The 13,507-nt window shown below is 38.5% G+C and overlaps 1 protein-coding gene across 1 annotated transcript in view; it reads left to right on the top strand.

Moving 5' to 3' along the window:
* Positions 1–13,507, top strand: part of TEX11 (testis expressed 11) — a 377,626-nt gene that overhangs the window by 176,698 nt on the left and 187,421 nt on the right. The window contains exons 12-13 of the mRNA XM_024240693.3: positions 9,100–9,181; positions 11,752–11,830. Coding sequence (XP_024096461.1) covers positions 9,100–9,181; positions 11,752–11,830 — 161 coding nt within the window. The remainder of the gene's footprint in view (positions 1–9,099; positions 9,182–11,751; positions 11,831–13,507) is intronic.

Here is a 13,507-nt window from a genome sequence, read left to right as displayed (position 1 = left end):
AATAATAATTATTTTAGACATTTTCCCACACACTCGCACACACAATTTACTAGGCAATACTCCCAGACTTTCTCATTTAGTAGGTTTTGGATGGGGCTTGCATTTCTTTTTTTTTCTTTTTTTTTAATTATACTTTAAGTTTTAGGGTACATGTGCACGACGTGCAGGTTTGTTACATATGTATACATGTGCCATGTTGGTGTGCTACACCCACTAACTCGTCATTTAACATTAGGTATATCTCCTACTGCTATCCCTCCCCCTCCCCCCACCCCATAACAGGCCCCGGTTGTGATGTTCCCCTTCCTGTGTCCATGTGTTCTCATTGTTCAATTCCCACCTATGAGTGACAACATGCGGTGTTTGGTTTTTTGTTCTTGCGATAGTTTGCTGAGAATGATGGTTTCCAGCTTCATCCATGTCCCTACAAAGGACATGAACTCATCCTTTTTTATGGCTGCATAGTATTCCATGGTGTATATGTGCCATATTTTCTTAATCCAGTCTATCGTTGCTGGATATTTGGGTTGGTTCCAAGTCTTTGCTATTGTGAATAGTTCCGCAATAAACATACGTGTGCATGTTTCTTTATAGCAGCATGATTTATAATCCTTTGGGTATATACCCAGTAATGGGATGGCTGGGTCAAATGGTATTTCTAGTTCTAGACCCTTGAGGAATCGCCACACTGTCTTCCACAATGGTTGAACTAGTTTACAGTCCCACCAACAATGTAAAAGTGTTCCTATTTCTCCACATCTTCTCCAGCACCTGTTGTTTCCTGACTTTTTAATGATCGCCATTCTAACTGGTGTGAGATGGTATCTCATTGTGGTTTTGATTTGCATTTCTCTGATGGCCGGTGATGATGAGCATTTTTTCACGTGTTTCTTGGCTGCATAAATGTCTTCTTTTGAGAAGTGTCTGTTCATGTCCTTCACCCACTTTTTGATGGGGTTGTTTGTTTCCTTCTTGTAAGTTTGTTTGAGTTCATTGTAGATTCTGGATATCAGCCCTTTGTCAGATGAGTAGATTGCAAAAATTTTCTCCCATTCTGTAGGTTGCCTGTTCACTCTGATGGTAGTTTCTTTTGCTGTGCAGAAGCTCTTTAGTTTAATTAGATCCCATTTGTCAATTTTGGCTTTTGTTGCCGTTGCTTTTGGTGTTTTAGACATGAAGTCCTTGCCCGTGCCTATGTCCTGAATGGTATTACCTAGGTTTTCTTCTAGGGTTTTTATGTTTTTAGGTCTAACATTTAAATCTTTAATCCATCTTGAATTAATTTTTGTATAAGGTGTAAGGAAGGGATCCAGTTTCAGCTTTCTACGTGTGGCTAGCCAGTTTTCCCAGCACCATTTATTAAATAGGGAGTCCTTTCCCCATTGCTTGTTTTTGTCAGGTTTGTCAAAGATCAGATAGTTGTAGATGTGTGGCATTATTTCTGAGGGCTCTGTTCTGTTGCATTGGTCTGTATCTCTGTTTTGGTACCAGTACTATGCTGTTTTGGTTACTGTAGCCTTGTAGTATAGTTTGAAGTCAGGTAGCGTGATGCCTCCAGCTTTGTCCTTTTGGCTTAGGATTGACTTGGCGATGTGGGCTCTTTTTTGGTTCCATATGAACTTTAAAGTAGTTTTTTCCAATTCTGTGAAGAAAGTCATTGGTAGCTTGATGGGGACAGCATTCAATCTATACATTTCCTTGGGCAGTATGGCCATTTTCATGATATTGACTCTTCCTACCCATGAGCACGGAATGTTCTTCCATTTGTTTGTATCCTCTTTGATTTCATTGAGCAGTGGTTTGTAGTTCTCATTGAAGAGGTCCTTTACGTCTCTTGTAAGTTGGATTCCTAGCTATTTTATTCTCTTTGAAGCAACTGTGAATGGGAGTTCACTCATGATTTGGCTCTCTGTTTGTCTGTTATTGGTGCATAAGAATGCTTGTGATTTTTGCTCATTGATTTTGTGTCCTGAGACTTTGCTGAAGTTGCTTATCAGTTTAAGGAGATTTTGGGCTGAGACCATGGGGTTTTCTAGATATGCAATCATGTCATCTGCAAACAGGGACAATTTGATTTCCTCTTTCCCTAATTGAATACCCCTTATTTCCTTCTCCTGCCTGATTGCCCTGGCCAGAACTTCCAACACTATGTTGAATAGGAGTGGTGAGAGAGGGCATCCCTGTCTTGTGCCAGTTTTCAAAGGGAATGCTTCCAGTTTTTGCCCATTGAGTATGATATTGGCTGTGGGTTTGTCACAGATAGCTCTTAATATTTTGAGATACATCCCATCAATACCTAATTTATTGAGAGTTTTTAGCATGAAGGGTTGTTGAATTTTGTCAAAGGCCTTTTCTGCATCTATTGAGATAATCATGTGGTTTTTGTCGTTGGTTCTGTTTATATGCTGGATTACGTTTATTGATTTGCATATGTTGAACCAGCCTTGCATCCCAGGGATGAAGCCCACTTGATCATGGTGGATAAGCTTTTTGATGTGCTGCTGGATTCAGTTTGCCAGTATTTTATTGAAGATTTTTGCATCGATGTTCATCAGGGATAATGGTCTATAATTCTCTTTTTTTCTTGTGTCTCTGCCAGGCTTTGGTATCAGGATGATGCTGGCCTCATAAAATGAGTTAGGGAGGATTCCCTCTTTTTCTATTGATTGGAATAGTTTCAGAAGGAATGGTACCAACTCTTCCTTGTACCTCTGGTAGAATTCAGCTGTGAATCCATCTGGTCCTGGACTTTTTTTGGTTGGTAAGCTATTCATTATTGCCTCAATTTCAGAGCCTGTTATTGGTGTATTCGGAGATTCAACTTCTTCCTGGTTTAGTCTTGGGAGGGTATATGTGTCAAGGAATTTATCCATTTCTTCTAGATTTTCTAGTTTATTTGCATAGAGGACTTTCTAGTATTCTCTGATGGTAGTTTGTATTTCTGTGGGATCAGTGGTGATATCCCCTTTATCATTTTTTATTGCGTCTATTTGATTCTTCTCTCTTTTCTTCTTTATTAATCTTCCTAGTGATCTATCAATTTTGTTGATCTTTTCAAAAAACCAGCTCCTGGATTCATTGATTTTTTGAAGGGTTTTTTTTGTCTCTATTTCCTTCAGTTCTGCTCTGATCTTAGTTATTTCTTGCCTTCTGCTAGCTTTTGAATGTGTTTGCTCTTGCTTCTCTAGTTCTTTTAATTGTGATGCTAGGGTGTCAATTTTAGATCTTTCCTGCTTTCTCCTGTGGGCATTTAGTGCTGTAAATCTCCCTCTACACACTGCTTTGAATGCGTCCCAGAGATTCTGGTATGTTGTGTCTTTGTTGTTGTTGGTTTCAGAGAACATCTTTATTTCTGTCTTTATTTCGTTATGTACCCAGTAGTTATTCAGGAGCAGGTTGTTCAGTTTCCATGTAGTTGAGCGGTTTTGAGTGAGTTTCTTAATCCTGAGTTCTAGTTTGATTGCACTGTGATCTGAGAGACTGTTCGTTATAATTTCTGTTCTTTTACATTTGCTGAGGCGTGCTTTACTTCCAAGTATGTGGTCAATTTTGGAATAGCTGTGGTGTGGTGCTGAAAAGAATGTATATTCTGTTGATTTGGGGTGGAGAGTTCTGGCAGATGTCTATTAGGTCCGCTTGGTGCAGAGCTGAGTTCAGTTCCTGGATATCCTTGTTAACTTTCTGTCTCGTTGATCTGTCTGATGTTGACAGTGGGGTGTTAAAGTCTCCCATTATTATTGTGTGGGAGTCTAAGTCTCTTTGTAGGTCTCTAAGGACTTGCTTTATGAATCTGGGTGCTCCTGTATTGGGTGCATATATATTTAGGATAGTTAGCTCTTCTTGTTGAATTGATCCCTTTACCATTATGTAATGGCCTTCTTTGTCTCTTTTGATCTTTGTTGGATTAAAGTCTGTTTTATCAGAGACTAGGATTGCAACCCCTGCCTTTTTTTGTTTTCCATTTGCTTGGTAGATCTTCCTCTATCCCTTTATTTTCAGCCTATGTGTGTCTCTGCACATGAGATGGGTTTCCTGAATACAGCACACTGATGGGTCTTGACTCTTTATCTAATTTGCCAGTCTGTGTCTTTTAATTGGAGCATTTAGCGCATTAACACGTAAGGTTAATATTGTTATGTGTGAATTTGATCCTGTCATTATGATGTTAGCTGGTTATTTTGCTCGTTAGTTGATGCAGTTTAGCCTCGATGGTCTTTACAATTTGGCATGTTTTTGCAGTGGATGGTACCGGTTGTTCGTTTCCATGTTTAGTGCTTCCTTCAGGAGCTCTTTTAGGGCAGGCCTGGTGGTGACAAAATCTCTCAGCATTTGCTTGTCTGTAAAGGATTTTATTTCTCCTTCACTTATGAAGCTTAGCTTGGCTGGACATGAAATTCTGGGTTGAAAATTCTTTTCTTTAAGAATGTTGAATATTGGCCCCCACTCTCTTCTGGCTTGTAGAGTTTCTGCCAAGACATCAGCTGTTAGTCTGATGGGCTTCCCTTTGAGGGTAACCCGACCTTTCTCTCTGGCTGCCCTTAACATTTTTTCCTTCATTTCAACTTTGGTGAATCTGACAATTATGTGTCTTGGAGTTGCTCTTCTCGAGGAGTATCTTTGTGGCGTTCTCTGAATTTCCTGAATCTGAATGCTGGCCTGCCTTGCTAGATTGGGGAAGTTCTCCTGGAGAATATCCTGCAGAGTGTTTTCCAACTTGGTTCCATTCTCCCCGTCACTTCCAGGTACACCAATCAGACGTAGATTTGGTCTTTTCACATAGTCCCATATTTCTTGGAGGCTTTGTTCATTTCTTTTTATTCTTTTTTCTCTAAACTTCTCTTCTCGCTTCATTTCATTCATTTGATCTTCCATCACTGATACCCTTTTTTCCAGTTGATCGAATTGGCTACAGAGGCTTGTGCATTCGCCACGTAGTTCTCGTGCTGTGGTTTTCAGCTCCATCAGGTCCTTTAAGGACTTCTCTGCATTGGTTATTCTAGTTATCCATTTGTCTAATTTGTTTTCAAGGTTTTTAACTTCTTTGCCATGGGTTCGAACTTCCTCCTTTAGCTTGGAGTAGTTTAATCGTCTGAAGCCTTCTTCTCTCAACTCGTCAAAGTCATTCTCTGTCCACCTTTGTTCCGTCGCTGGTGAGGAGCTGCGCTCCTTTGGAGGAGGAGAGGCACTCTGATTTTTAGAGTTTCCAGTTTTTCTGCTCTGGTTTTTCCCCATCTTTGTGGTTTTATCTACCTTTGGTCTTTGATGATGGTGACAAACAGATGGGGTTTTGGTGTGGATGTGCTTTCTGTTTGTTAGTTTTCCTTCTAACAGTCAGAACCCTCAGCTGCAGGTGTGTTGGTGTTTGCCGGAGGTCCACTTCAGAACCTGTTTCCCTGGATATCAGCAGCAGAGGCTGCAGAACAGTGGATATTGGTGAACAGCAAATGTTGCTGCCTGATCGTTTCTCTGGAAGTTTTGTCTCAGAAGAGTACCCGGCCGTGTGAGGTGTCAGTCTGCCCCTCCTGGGGGATGCCTCCCAGTTAGGCTACTTGGGGGTCAGGGACCCACTTCAGGAGGCAGTCTGTCCATTCTCAGATCTCAAGCTGTGTGCTGAGAGAACCACTACTCTCTTCAAAGCTGTCAGACAGGGACAGTTAAGTCTGCAGAGGTTTCTGCTGCCTTTTGTTTGGCTATGCCCTGCCCCCAGTGGTGGAGTCTACAGAGGCAGGCAAGCCTCCTTAAGCTGCGGTGGGCTCCACCCAGTTCGAGCTTCCCAGCCTCTTTGTTTACCTACTCAAGCCTGGGCAATGGCGGGCACTCCTCCCCCAGCCTCACTGCCGCCTTGCTGTTTGATCTCAGACTGCTGTGCTAGCAATGAGCGAGGCTCTGTGGGCGTTAGACCCTCCGAGCCAGGCGCGTGATATAATTTCCTGGTGTGCCGTTTGCTAAGACCGTTGGAAGAGCGCAGTATTATGGTGGGAGTGACCCGATTTTCCAGGTGCCATCTGTCACTCCTTTCTTTGACTAGGAAAGGGAATTCCCTGACCCCTTGCACTTCCCGGGTGAGGCCATGCCTTGCCCTGCTTTGGCTCACGCTCGGTGCACTGCACCCACTGTCCTGTACTCACTATCCGACATTCCCCAGTGAGATGAACCCAGTACCTCAGTTGGAAGTGCAGAAATCACCCGTCTTCTGCGTTGCTCACTCTGGGAGCTGTAGACTGGAGCTGTTCCTATTCGGCCATCTTGGCTCCAAACCAGGGCTTGCATTTCTTACAAGTTCCCAGATGGTGCTGATTCAGGGACCACCCTTTGACAACCATGCTATATAGTACTGAAAACAAATAAGTTTCATGTATCTACACGGATGAATCTGAAAAAAACATGATTTGAATGAAAGGAGTCACAGAAAAACTTAGATACATTATGATTCTGTTTAAGTGAAGTTCAAATGTAGGCAAAACTAAATAATTGTGTTGGCTAGCTTGAGCTGTTATAACGAAATACTATAAACTGGGTGGCTTAAGCAACAGAAGTTTATGTCTCACAATTCTAGGGACTGAGATGTCCAAGATCAGAATACCAGCCTTTTTGGTTCCTGGTGAGGGCCTTTGTCTTGGTTTGAAGATGGCCACCTTCTTTCTATATATTCATTTGGCAGAGAAAGAGAGAGAGAGAGAGAGATCATCTCTCATCTCTCTCATGTCTTTTCTTATAAGGGCGCTTATCCCATTCATGAGGGCTCAGCCCTCATAACCAAATTACCTCCCAAAGCCACCACCTCAAAATACCATCACATTGGGGATTAGATGTTCAATATATGAATTTTAGGAAGACACAAACATTCGGTCCATAGCAACTATATATTGTGTATATATAAAGAAAAGCAAGGGAATTACTGCACAAAATTCAGGATGTTGTTTACCTCTGTGAGGTGAGGAGGATGCCTATGGGTAAGGATACATTTGAGGCTTTTTATGTGGCAATAATCTGTGTCTTAACCTTGGTAGTGAGGACACTGTTGTTTGTTTTATTATTATTATGTAAACTATACATATACATTGCATATACATATGTTTATATACTCATGTGTGTGTATGTGTGTGTGTGTGTATGATACACTTCACACTAGAAATGAATACATTATCTTTAGAGCTTGCAAAATATCCAGATAGTGTTGTAATGCCTGCCATGATAGACAGAGCTTCAAGGGAGGCAGCATATTATAATGGAAAGATTATGTCCTTTAGAGTCAGAGAGATCTGAATTCAAATTTCAGCTCTACTACTTACCAATTGTGTGACCGTGGGTAAGTTACTTAACTTTATCTGACCCTACAAAACAAGATTCACGATACTTATCTTGCATGTTTATTGTACCTGGAGCCTGTTTCTCAGTAACTGGTGAAAAGAAAAAAATTAGCAAACAAAAATCTAAGGAAGGGAGCCGGGCATGGTAGTTCATGCCTATAATCCCAGCACATTGGGAGGCTGAGACAGGAGGATTGCTTGAGCCCAGGAAGTGGAGGCTGCAGTGAGCCGTGTTTGTACCACTGCACTCCAGCCTGGGAGACAGAGTGAGACTCTGTCTCAAATAATAATAAAAAAAAAACAGCCAGGCCTAGTGGCTCACACCTGTAATCCCAGCACTTTGGGAGGCTGAGGCAGGTGGATCACTTGAGGTCAGGAGTTTGAGAACAGTCTGGCCAACATGGTGAAACTTCATCTCTACTAAAAATAAAAAAACGAGCCAGATGTGGTAGAGTGCACCTGTAATCCCAGCTACTCGGGAGGCTGAGGCAGGAGAATTGCTTGAACCTGGGAGACGGAGGTTGCAGTGAGCCGAGACTGTGCTACTACACTCCAGCCTGGGCGATAGAGTGAGACTCCATCATAAATAAATAAATAAACAAACAAACAAGCCTATGAAGAATGAGAAATAACAGTGAGAAAAGTTACAGAGAAGACAAGGATTTTGATAGTAGGGGGAAAGCTGATGGATTTAGCAGGCAATCTTCATGACTTCTGAAAGTGTAGTTTTAAGAGACAATAAGGATGGACAATATACGGTGCAAATGTTTACAGAAGTGAAGACATGATGATAACAGAAGCAAAATGTCCATTATCTGGGGTTGTTTGGTAATGAAATCAGTGAAAATCATATCTGGAATTGTTTGGTAAAAAAAAAACCAGAATGTTAAATTTGTGTGAGAATAGCAGACTCAAGGAAAACAGATGTTGCCAAGATCTGGAAGACCTCTATGTCTCTGAAGATAAAAGGGAATTGAACCCAATACATTTCAACAAACCTACAGGAAAGATGGTAATGCAATAAATCAAAATTGGCAACTTCAATTTATTATTTGTACTAGTGTCATCTATATTTGCAAGCCCTTTTAATACCAGTGCTTACTTTCTCCAACTTTCTATTTTTAAGGCATCTCACATATGAATACCTGTAATTATGTACAGAGTATGGAGCTAATGAGTACAGTGTTCATGTAGGAGTTAATTGGCTTTGTAGAGAGAAAAGTTCTGTTCTGTGGGCCTAGACTGTACTTTTAGTCTTAGAAAATTGTTTAAAGATGTACCCTGTCAGGCAAAAGTGGAACGGGGAAGATCACAGGTGGCTTAGGGCCAACTAACAATGATTTAGAAATAACATTGTTATTAATGGTAAACACGACAGGCATATCTTATGGAAAAGACAATGCATTTTCTATTTTATTCTGCCATTGTTTGCAAAGGACCTTAGTTAATAAATCTCAAAAGAAAATAAAACTAGCTGGTTTGTGGTTTTGCTTACAAAGAATATGGCCTGAGATTCGTACAGTTTAAGTATTAATCTTGTCATTAAATGTTTGTCACTCATTGGAAATATTTACATGTTCTTTTCCATATATTATTTCATTTAGATTGAAAAAAATATTGGGAAATATCTTCAGGGATAGAACAAATGTTATGATATGATCTTCTGTAATTTCGATTTCCTTTGATTATGAGTTATCCCAAGGTGGTTAAATAAAGCAGGCAATTACTTGAAAATTGTCTTTTACATTCCACAATTTTAATATCATTGTGATTTCTTTGTTTAAAATAGGAACATTTAAATTCTACTGGGCTTTTCTTAAAAATGAAAATCCTCTTGAAAGGCGAAACATCTAATGAAGAACTCCTTGAAGGTATGATCTCTGTATGTGAAGAGCACACCATTTTGAAACATCACTACAATTTGTTAAATATAAGATCTTTTGTAGTATACTAACAATAGGTGTAATTTGATGGTGGCTGAGAAGGAAAATGATCACCCAGGAAAGGGAAAATATTGTCACCCAGGAAGAAAGAGAGAAAGAAGAAAAAATATTAGCAAATTTAAAAGGTGTTTAAAAAAAAAAAAAAAAAAAAAAGCTGAATAAAAGCAATCAGTTTTCTTTCAGTCCAGCAGAGAACTGTAGCTACACAACCCTTCTGAAGTTGTCTACCACCATGAAGAAAGAAAGATTACCTATTAATGGGAAAAGCTTTTGTAATGCTGTGATTTTTATAATTACTTGTTTATAAACATTGCTATTTATTTTTCATAATTCTCCAAGGACCAGAATGTACACTGCACAAAAGTTGGTCATTGGGCAAGTCACTTAACTTTGCTTTGTTTCTTCATTTAGCAAAAGAGATATTATTATTATCTACCTCATCATGTTGTTTTGAGAATCTTGTGAGAAAATGTGTATAAAGCATTTAACACCATATCTGGTGCATAGTGTGCAATATATGTTACCTATTACTGTAGTTATTATTATTACTGTTATTACTACTATATGGATGCATTACATGAAGCAAAACTATGCACACTAGCCCTTAACATTTCAATTTTGTTTAGTCATAAAAATTATTTACTCTAATTCTTGTAATGTTGTACATGCTTTTTAGTAATCTTTAAGAGCTGCATTATTTGTACTATACAAAATTATATGTTAGTATAGTTACTGATTATCCAATATATAATAACAATTTGTTATAGTTAGAACTATAATTCAATCTGGCAGTAGCCCTAAATTTAGTGCTACTGAATCTTTTGGCGGCCTCTAGAATTTTAGCCAATCACCTAAGAGACCTCAGAAGCTCAAATGTATTGGGGATTCTGCATCTCTAGGCAACAGTATCACCTCAGCATACACAGGTTGAAAAATGTTAGAAACCAGGAAGACAACTCTACTTTTTTGCATTGGGGGAATAAACAAACCAACTAACCAACTAAAATAATACACTTACTCCAACTGAGACAACATAGGAAGACCAGAGAGATGATTGGAGTAACCAAGTTGAAGTATATTAGTTTGGGATGATAATTCCTCATGACAGTGTTTATCCAAATGTAGGTAAGAAGCAGAGTTTAAAATGAAATTGTTCTTTATTCACAGATTGTTTTTACTTAACTCAATCTAGATACTCCTGAAGTTGCAATGTCAGTCATAGTTTGATTACAGATTAGGAGGCTAACCCAAATCCAAGTTTTTTATATTTAAAAATACTAGATTTTGCGTTGAAAGAATATATGAAACTTGCATTTTTATATTCTGTTTGTTGCTTTGCTGGTGAAAATACTTTACTCTTAAAATGGTCAACCTAACTGCTGGCATTATTGCACTGATATTTTTTGTAGTAGAAAGATTGAAATTTAAAAATAAACATTTTTCATTATGAAAGGATAGCACATAATAATTTAAGACATTTTTGGAAAATACTAAAAGTTCTCATGGTCCTACCATCCACTAGAAGCTCCTTGACAGCACGAATTTTTGTTATGTTTTATCCACTGCTAGGTTCTCAGCACAAAGCACAATGCCTGGTACAGATAATATGCTCATTAAATATTTGTCAAATAAATAGAATCTAAACACAATCACTTTTAGAAATTTGATCACTTTTCAGTATTTTTTCTCTTAGTTTATTTTGCTTTTATTACAGAATTGTAACTATATAGTACATAAAACTTTGCTTTCTAATTTTTCACTTACTAATCTTATACATTTTTCATATTAGTGTATATTCATTTTTTCCACGTTATTTCATACTCAACAGTTTTAATGGTTGCACAATAGTTTATTGCTATCCTGTAATAGACAGTGTATACTTCTTTTCCATTATTATTATAATCTACACTGCTTTTAATATTTTTGTTCATAAATTTTCCCCATATTTATTCCAGGTGAGACTTTTCAGAAGCACAATTTCTTAAAGGGAATAATAATAGCAGCTGCCATTTATTAAATGCTTACTAAGTGCTAGGTTCTTTGCTATATAATTTCCATACATTGTCTCAGGTAATCCTCTCAACAACCCTGAGAAATTGGTGGTATATTCTCCATTTTACAGGTGACAAAACTAAGGTATAGAGAGCTTAACTTGCCTATGGCCATACAAGTAGCAAGTGGTTTCAAATTTAGATCTGTCTGACTTCAGATACCAAGCTCTCTACCCCAGTGTTCTTAGCATATAGCATTGCCAAGTTGCTTTTTGAAAGGATTGCACCAGATTACTTTGCTATCTGTGCAAGAGTGCCTGTGTCATGACACTCTCCAGCATTGGATGTAAATACTTTAAAAGAAGATTTTGATAAATTGTTAGGCAAAACATGGTATATGGCAAACATTTAGTAAGTAGATTTTGAATAGAGGAAAATTATTGAAAATAGCTAAGCTTCCTCAAAAATTAAACTGATAATAATTATTTCATTTTTTCATCTTGTTAGCTGTCATGGAAATACTACATCTTGACATGCCCTTAGACTTCTGTCTGAACATAGCTAAACTGCTGATGGATCATGAAAGGTACAGAATTGATTTCCCTTTCTCTAAAGACTGACAGTTTTTGGCTAGGCACCAGTGGCTCACACCTAGAATCCCAGCACTTGGAGAGGCTGAGGCGGGAGGATCCCTTGAGCCCAGGAGCTTGAGACCAACCTTGGCAACATAGCAAGACCCCATCTCTACAAAACATTTTTTTGAAAATTAGCTGGCATGGTGGCATGTGCCTGTAGTCATAGCTACTCGGGAGGCTGAGGTGGGAGGATCACTTGAGCCCAGCAGTTCAAGGTTCCAGTGAACTATGATAGTGCCACTGCATTCCAGCATGGGCAACAGAGCAGGACTCTCCCAAAAATAATTTTAAAAATTTAGTCCCTCCTTCACAGTAGCCACATATCAAATCCAAATAGCTGCATGTAGCTAATGGCTGCCTTATTGGACATTATCGATTAAAAAAATTTCCATTATCACAGGGAAGTTCTATTGGGCAGCACTGTTTTAGACCCTGTATTTCTTTTAATGCAGACATTTAAAATAGCTCTTTTCTGGCAGCTACATCATATGGTTAATTTCCTGGACTTATGAAACTATATCTTTACAATATCAATTGCTCTTAATGCCTCATATCCTCCACTTGTATGGTTAAGAACCCATTAACCATACTTTATAAACTATTAAATTTCAGCCTGATTTTTTTCAGTTCTTCTGATCTTTGTGAATTTCAATTCTATCATGCAGTGTATTAACTATTCCTCCCAGTTTGTGTCATCTTCAAATTTGATATTGCCACCTGTCTTCATCTAATTCAGGGGTCTGCAAACTTTTCTTACAGGGTAAGATATAAGTATACACTTTGGGCTTGTGGGCCACACAGTCTCTGTCACAACTAGTCAACTCTGCCATTGTGGTGCAAAAGTAGCCATAGACTAATCATAAACAAATGTGTGTGGCTTTTATTCCAGTAAAACTTTATTCATAAAAACAAGCAGAGCAGCTGGACTGCAGGCCATAGTTTTCTAACTCCAGATAATTTGACAAACGGCAAAACTGAGGCCAGAATCTTCGTGGCAGCATAGATTCATCTCCAGGTTAACATCAATCCGTTAATCGATACTTTTTAGTGTACAATCACTGAACCTGTTATAAATCCACCTAATTATACAGCTAGATGACCTAATTTCCTTCATCTTGTTCACAAAAATTTCATGGAACTTAATTTTTATTTTTTAAAGTTTTGGTTGTTTTTATCCTTCCTTCTTCCAAAAACAATTTGAAGCTTCTTATATTCAAGTGTGTAATAAAGCTCTGAAAATTGAAATAGACAATCAAAACCCTGAAAAGGAGGAAGCAAACATACCAAACACAATGGCTAATATAGTTGCTGTGGTAGAGCATTCAATTTAATGGTAAGCTTTCTTGCAGCCAGGGAAAAGGGGCAATGTGATATTTTGTACAATTTTCATTATTAAATAACAAAAGCTAACATTTACTGATACTTGCTTTGTACTAGGCACTATTCTAAATTCCTTACATTATAAATTGTGAAGTACCTCTAAGGTAATTTGATTAACCCCATTTTGCAGGTGAGAAAAATGAGGGCTAGATAGAAAAAGTAATTTGCCCACAATTGCATAGCTAGGAAGGAGCAGAGCTGGAATTTAAACATGTTTGCAGAGCTCACGCTTTTTATTACTGTAGTAG

The sequence above is a fragment of the Pongo abelii genome, chromosome X, assembly GCF_028885655.2.
Source record: "Pongo abelii isolate AG06213 chromosome X, NHGRI_mPonAbe1-v2.0_pri, whole genome shotgun sequence".
Taxonomy (NCBI): Eukaryota; Metazoa; Chordata; class Mammalia; order Primates; family Hominidae; genus Pongo; species Pongo abelii.
Note: the sequence above shows the minus strand (reverse complement) of the source record. Positions and strands in the feature narration are given on the sequence as shown.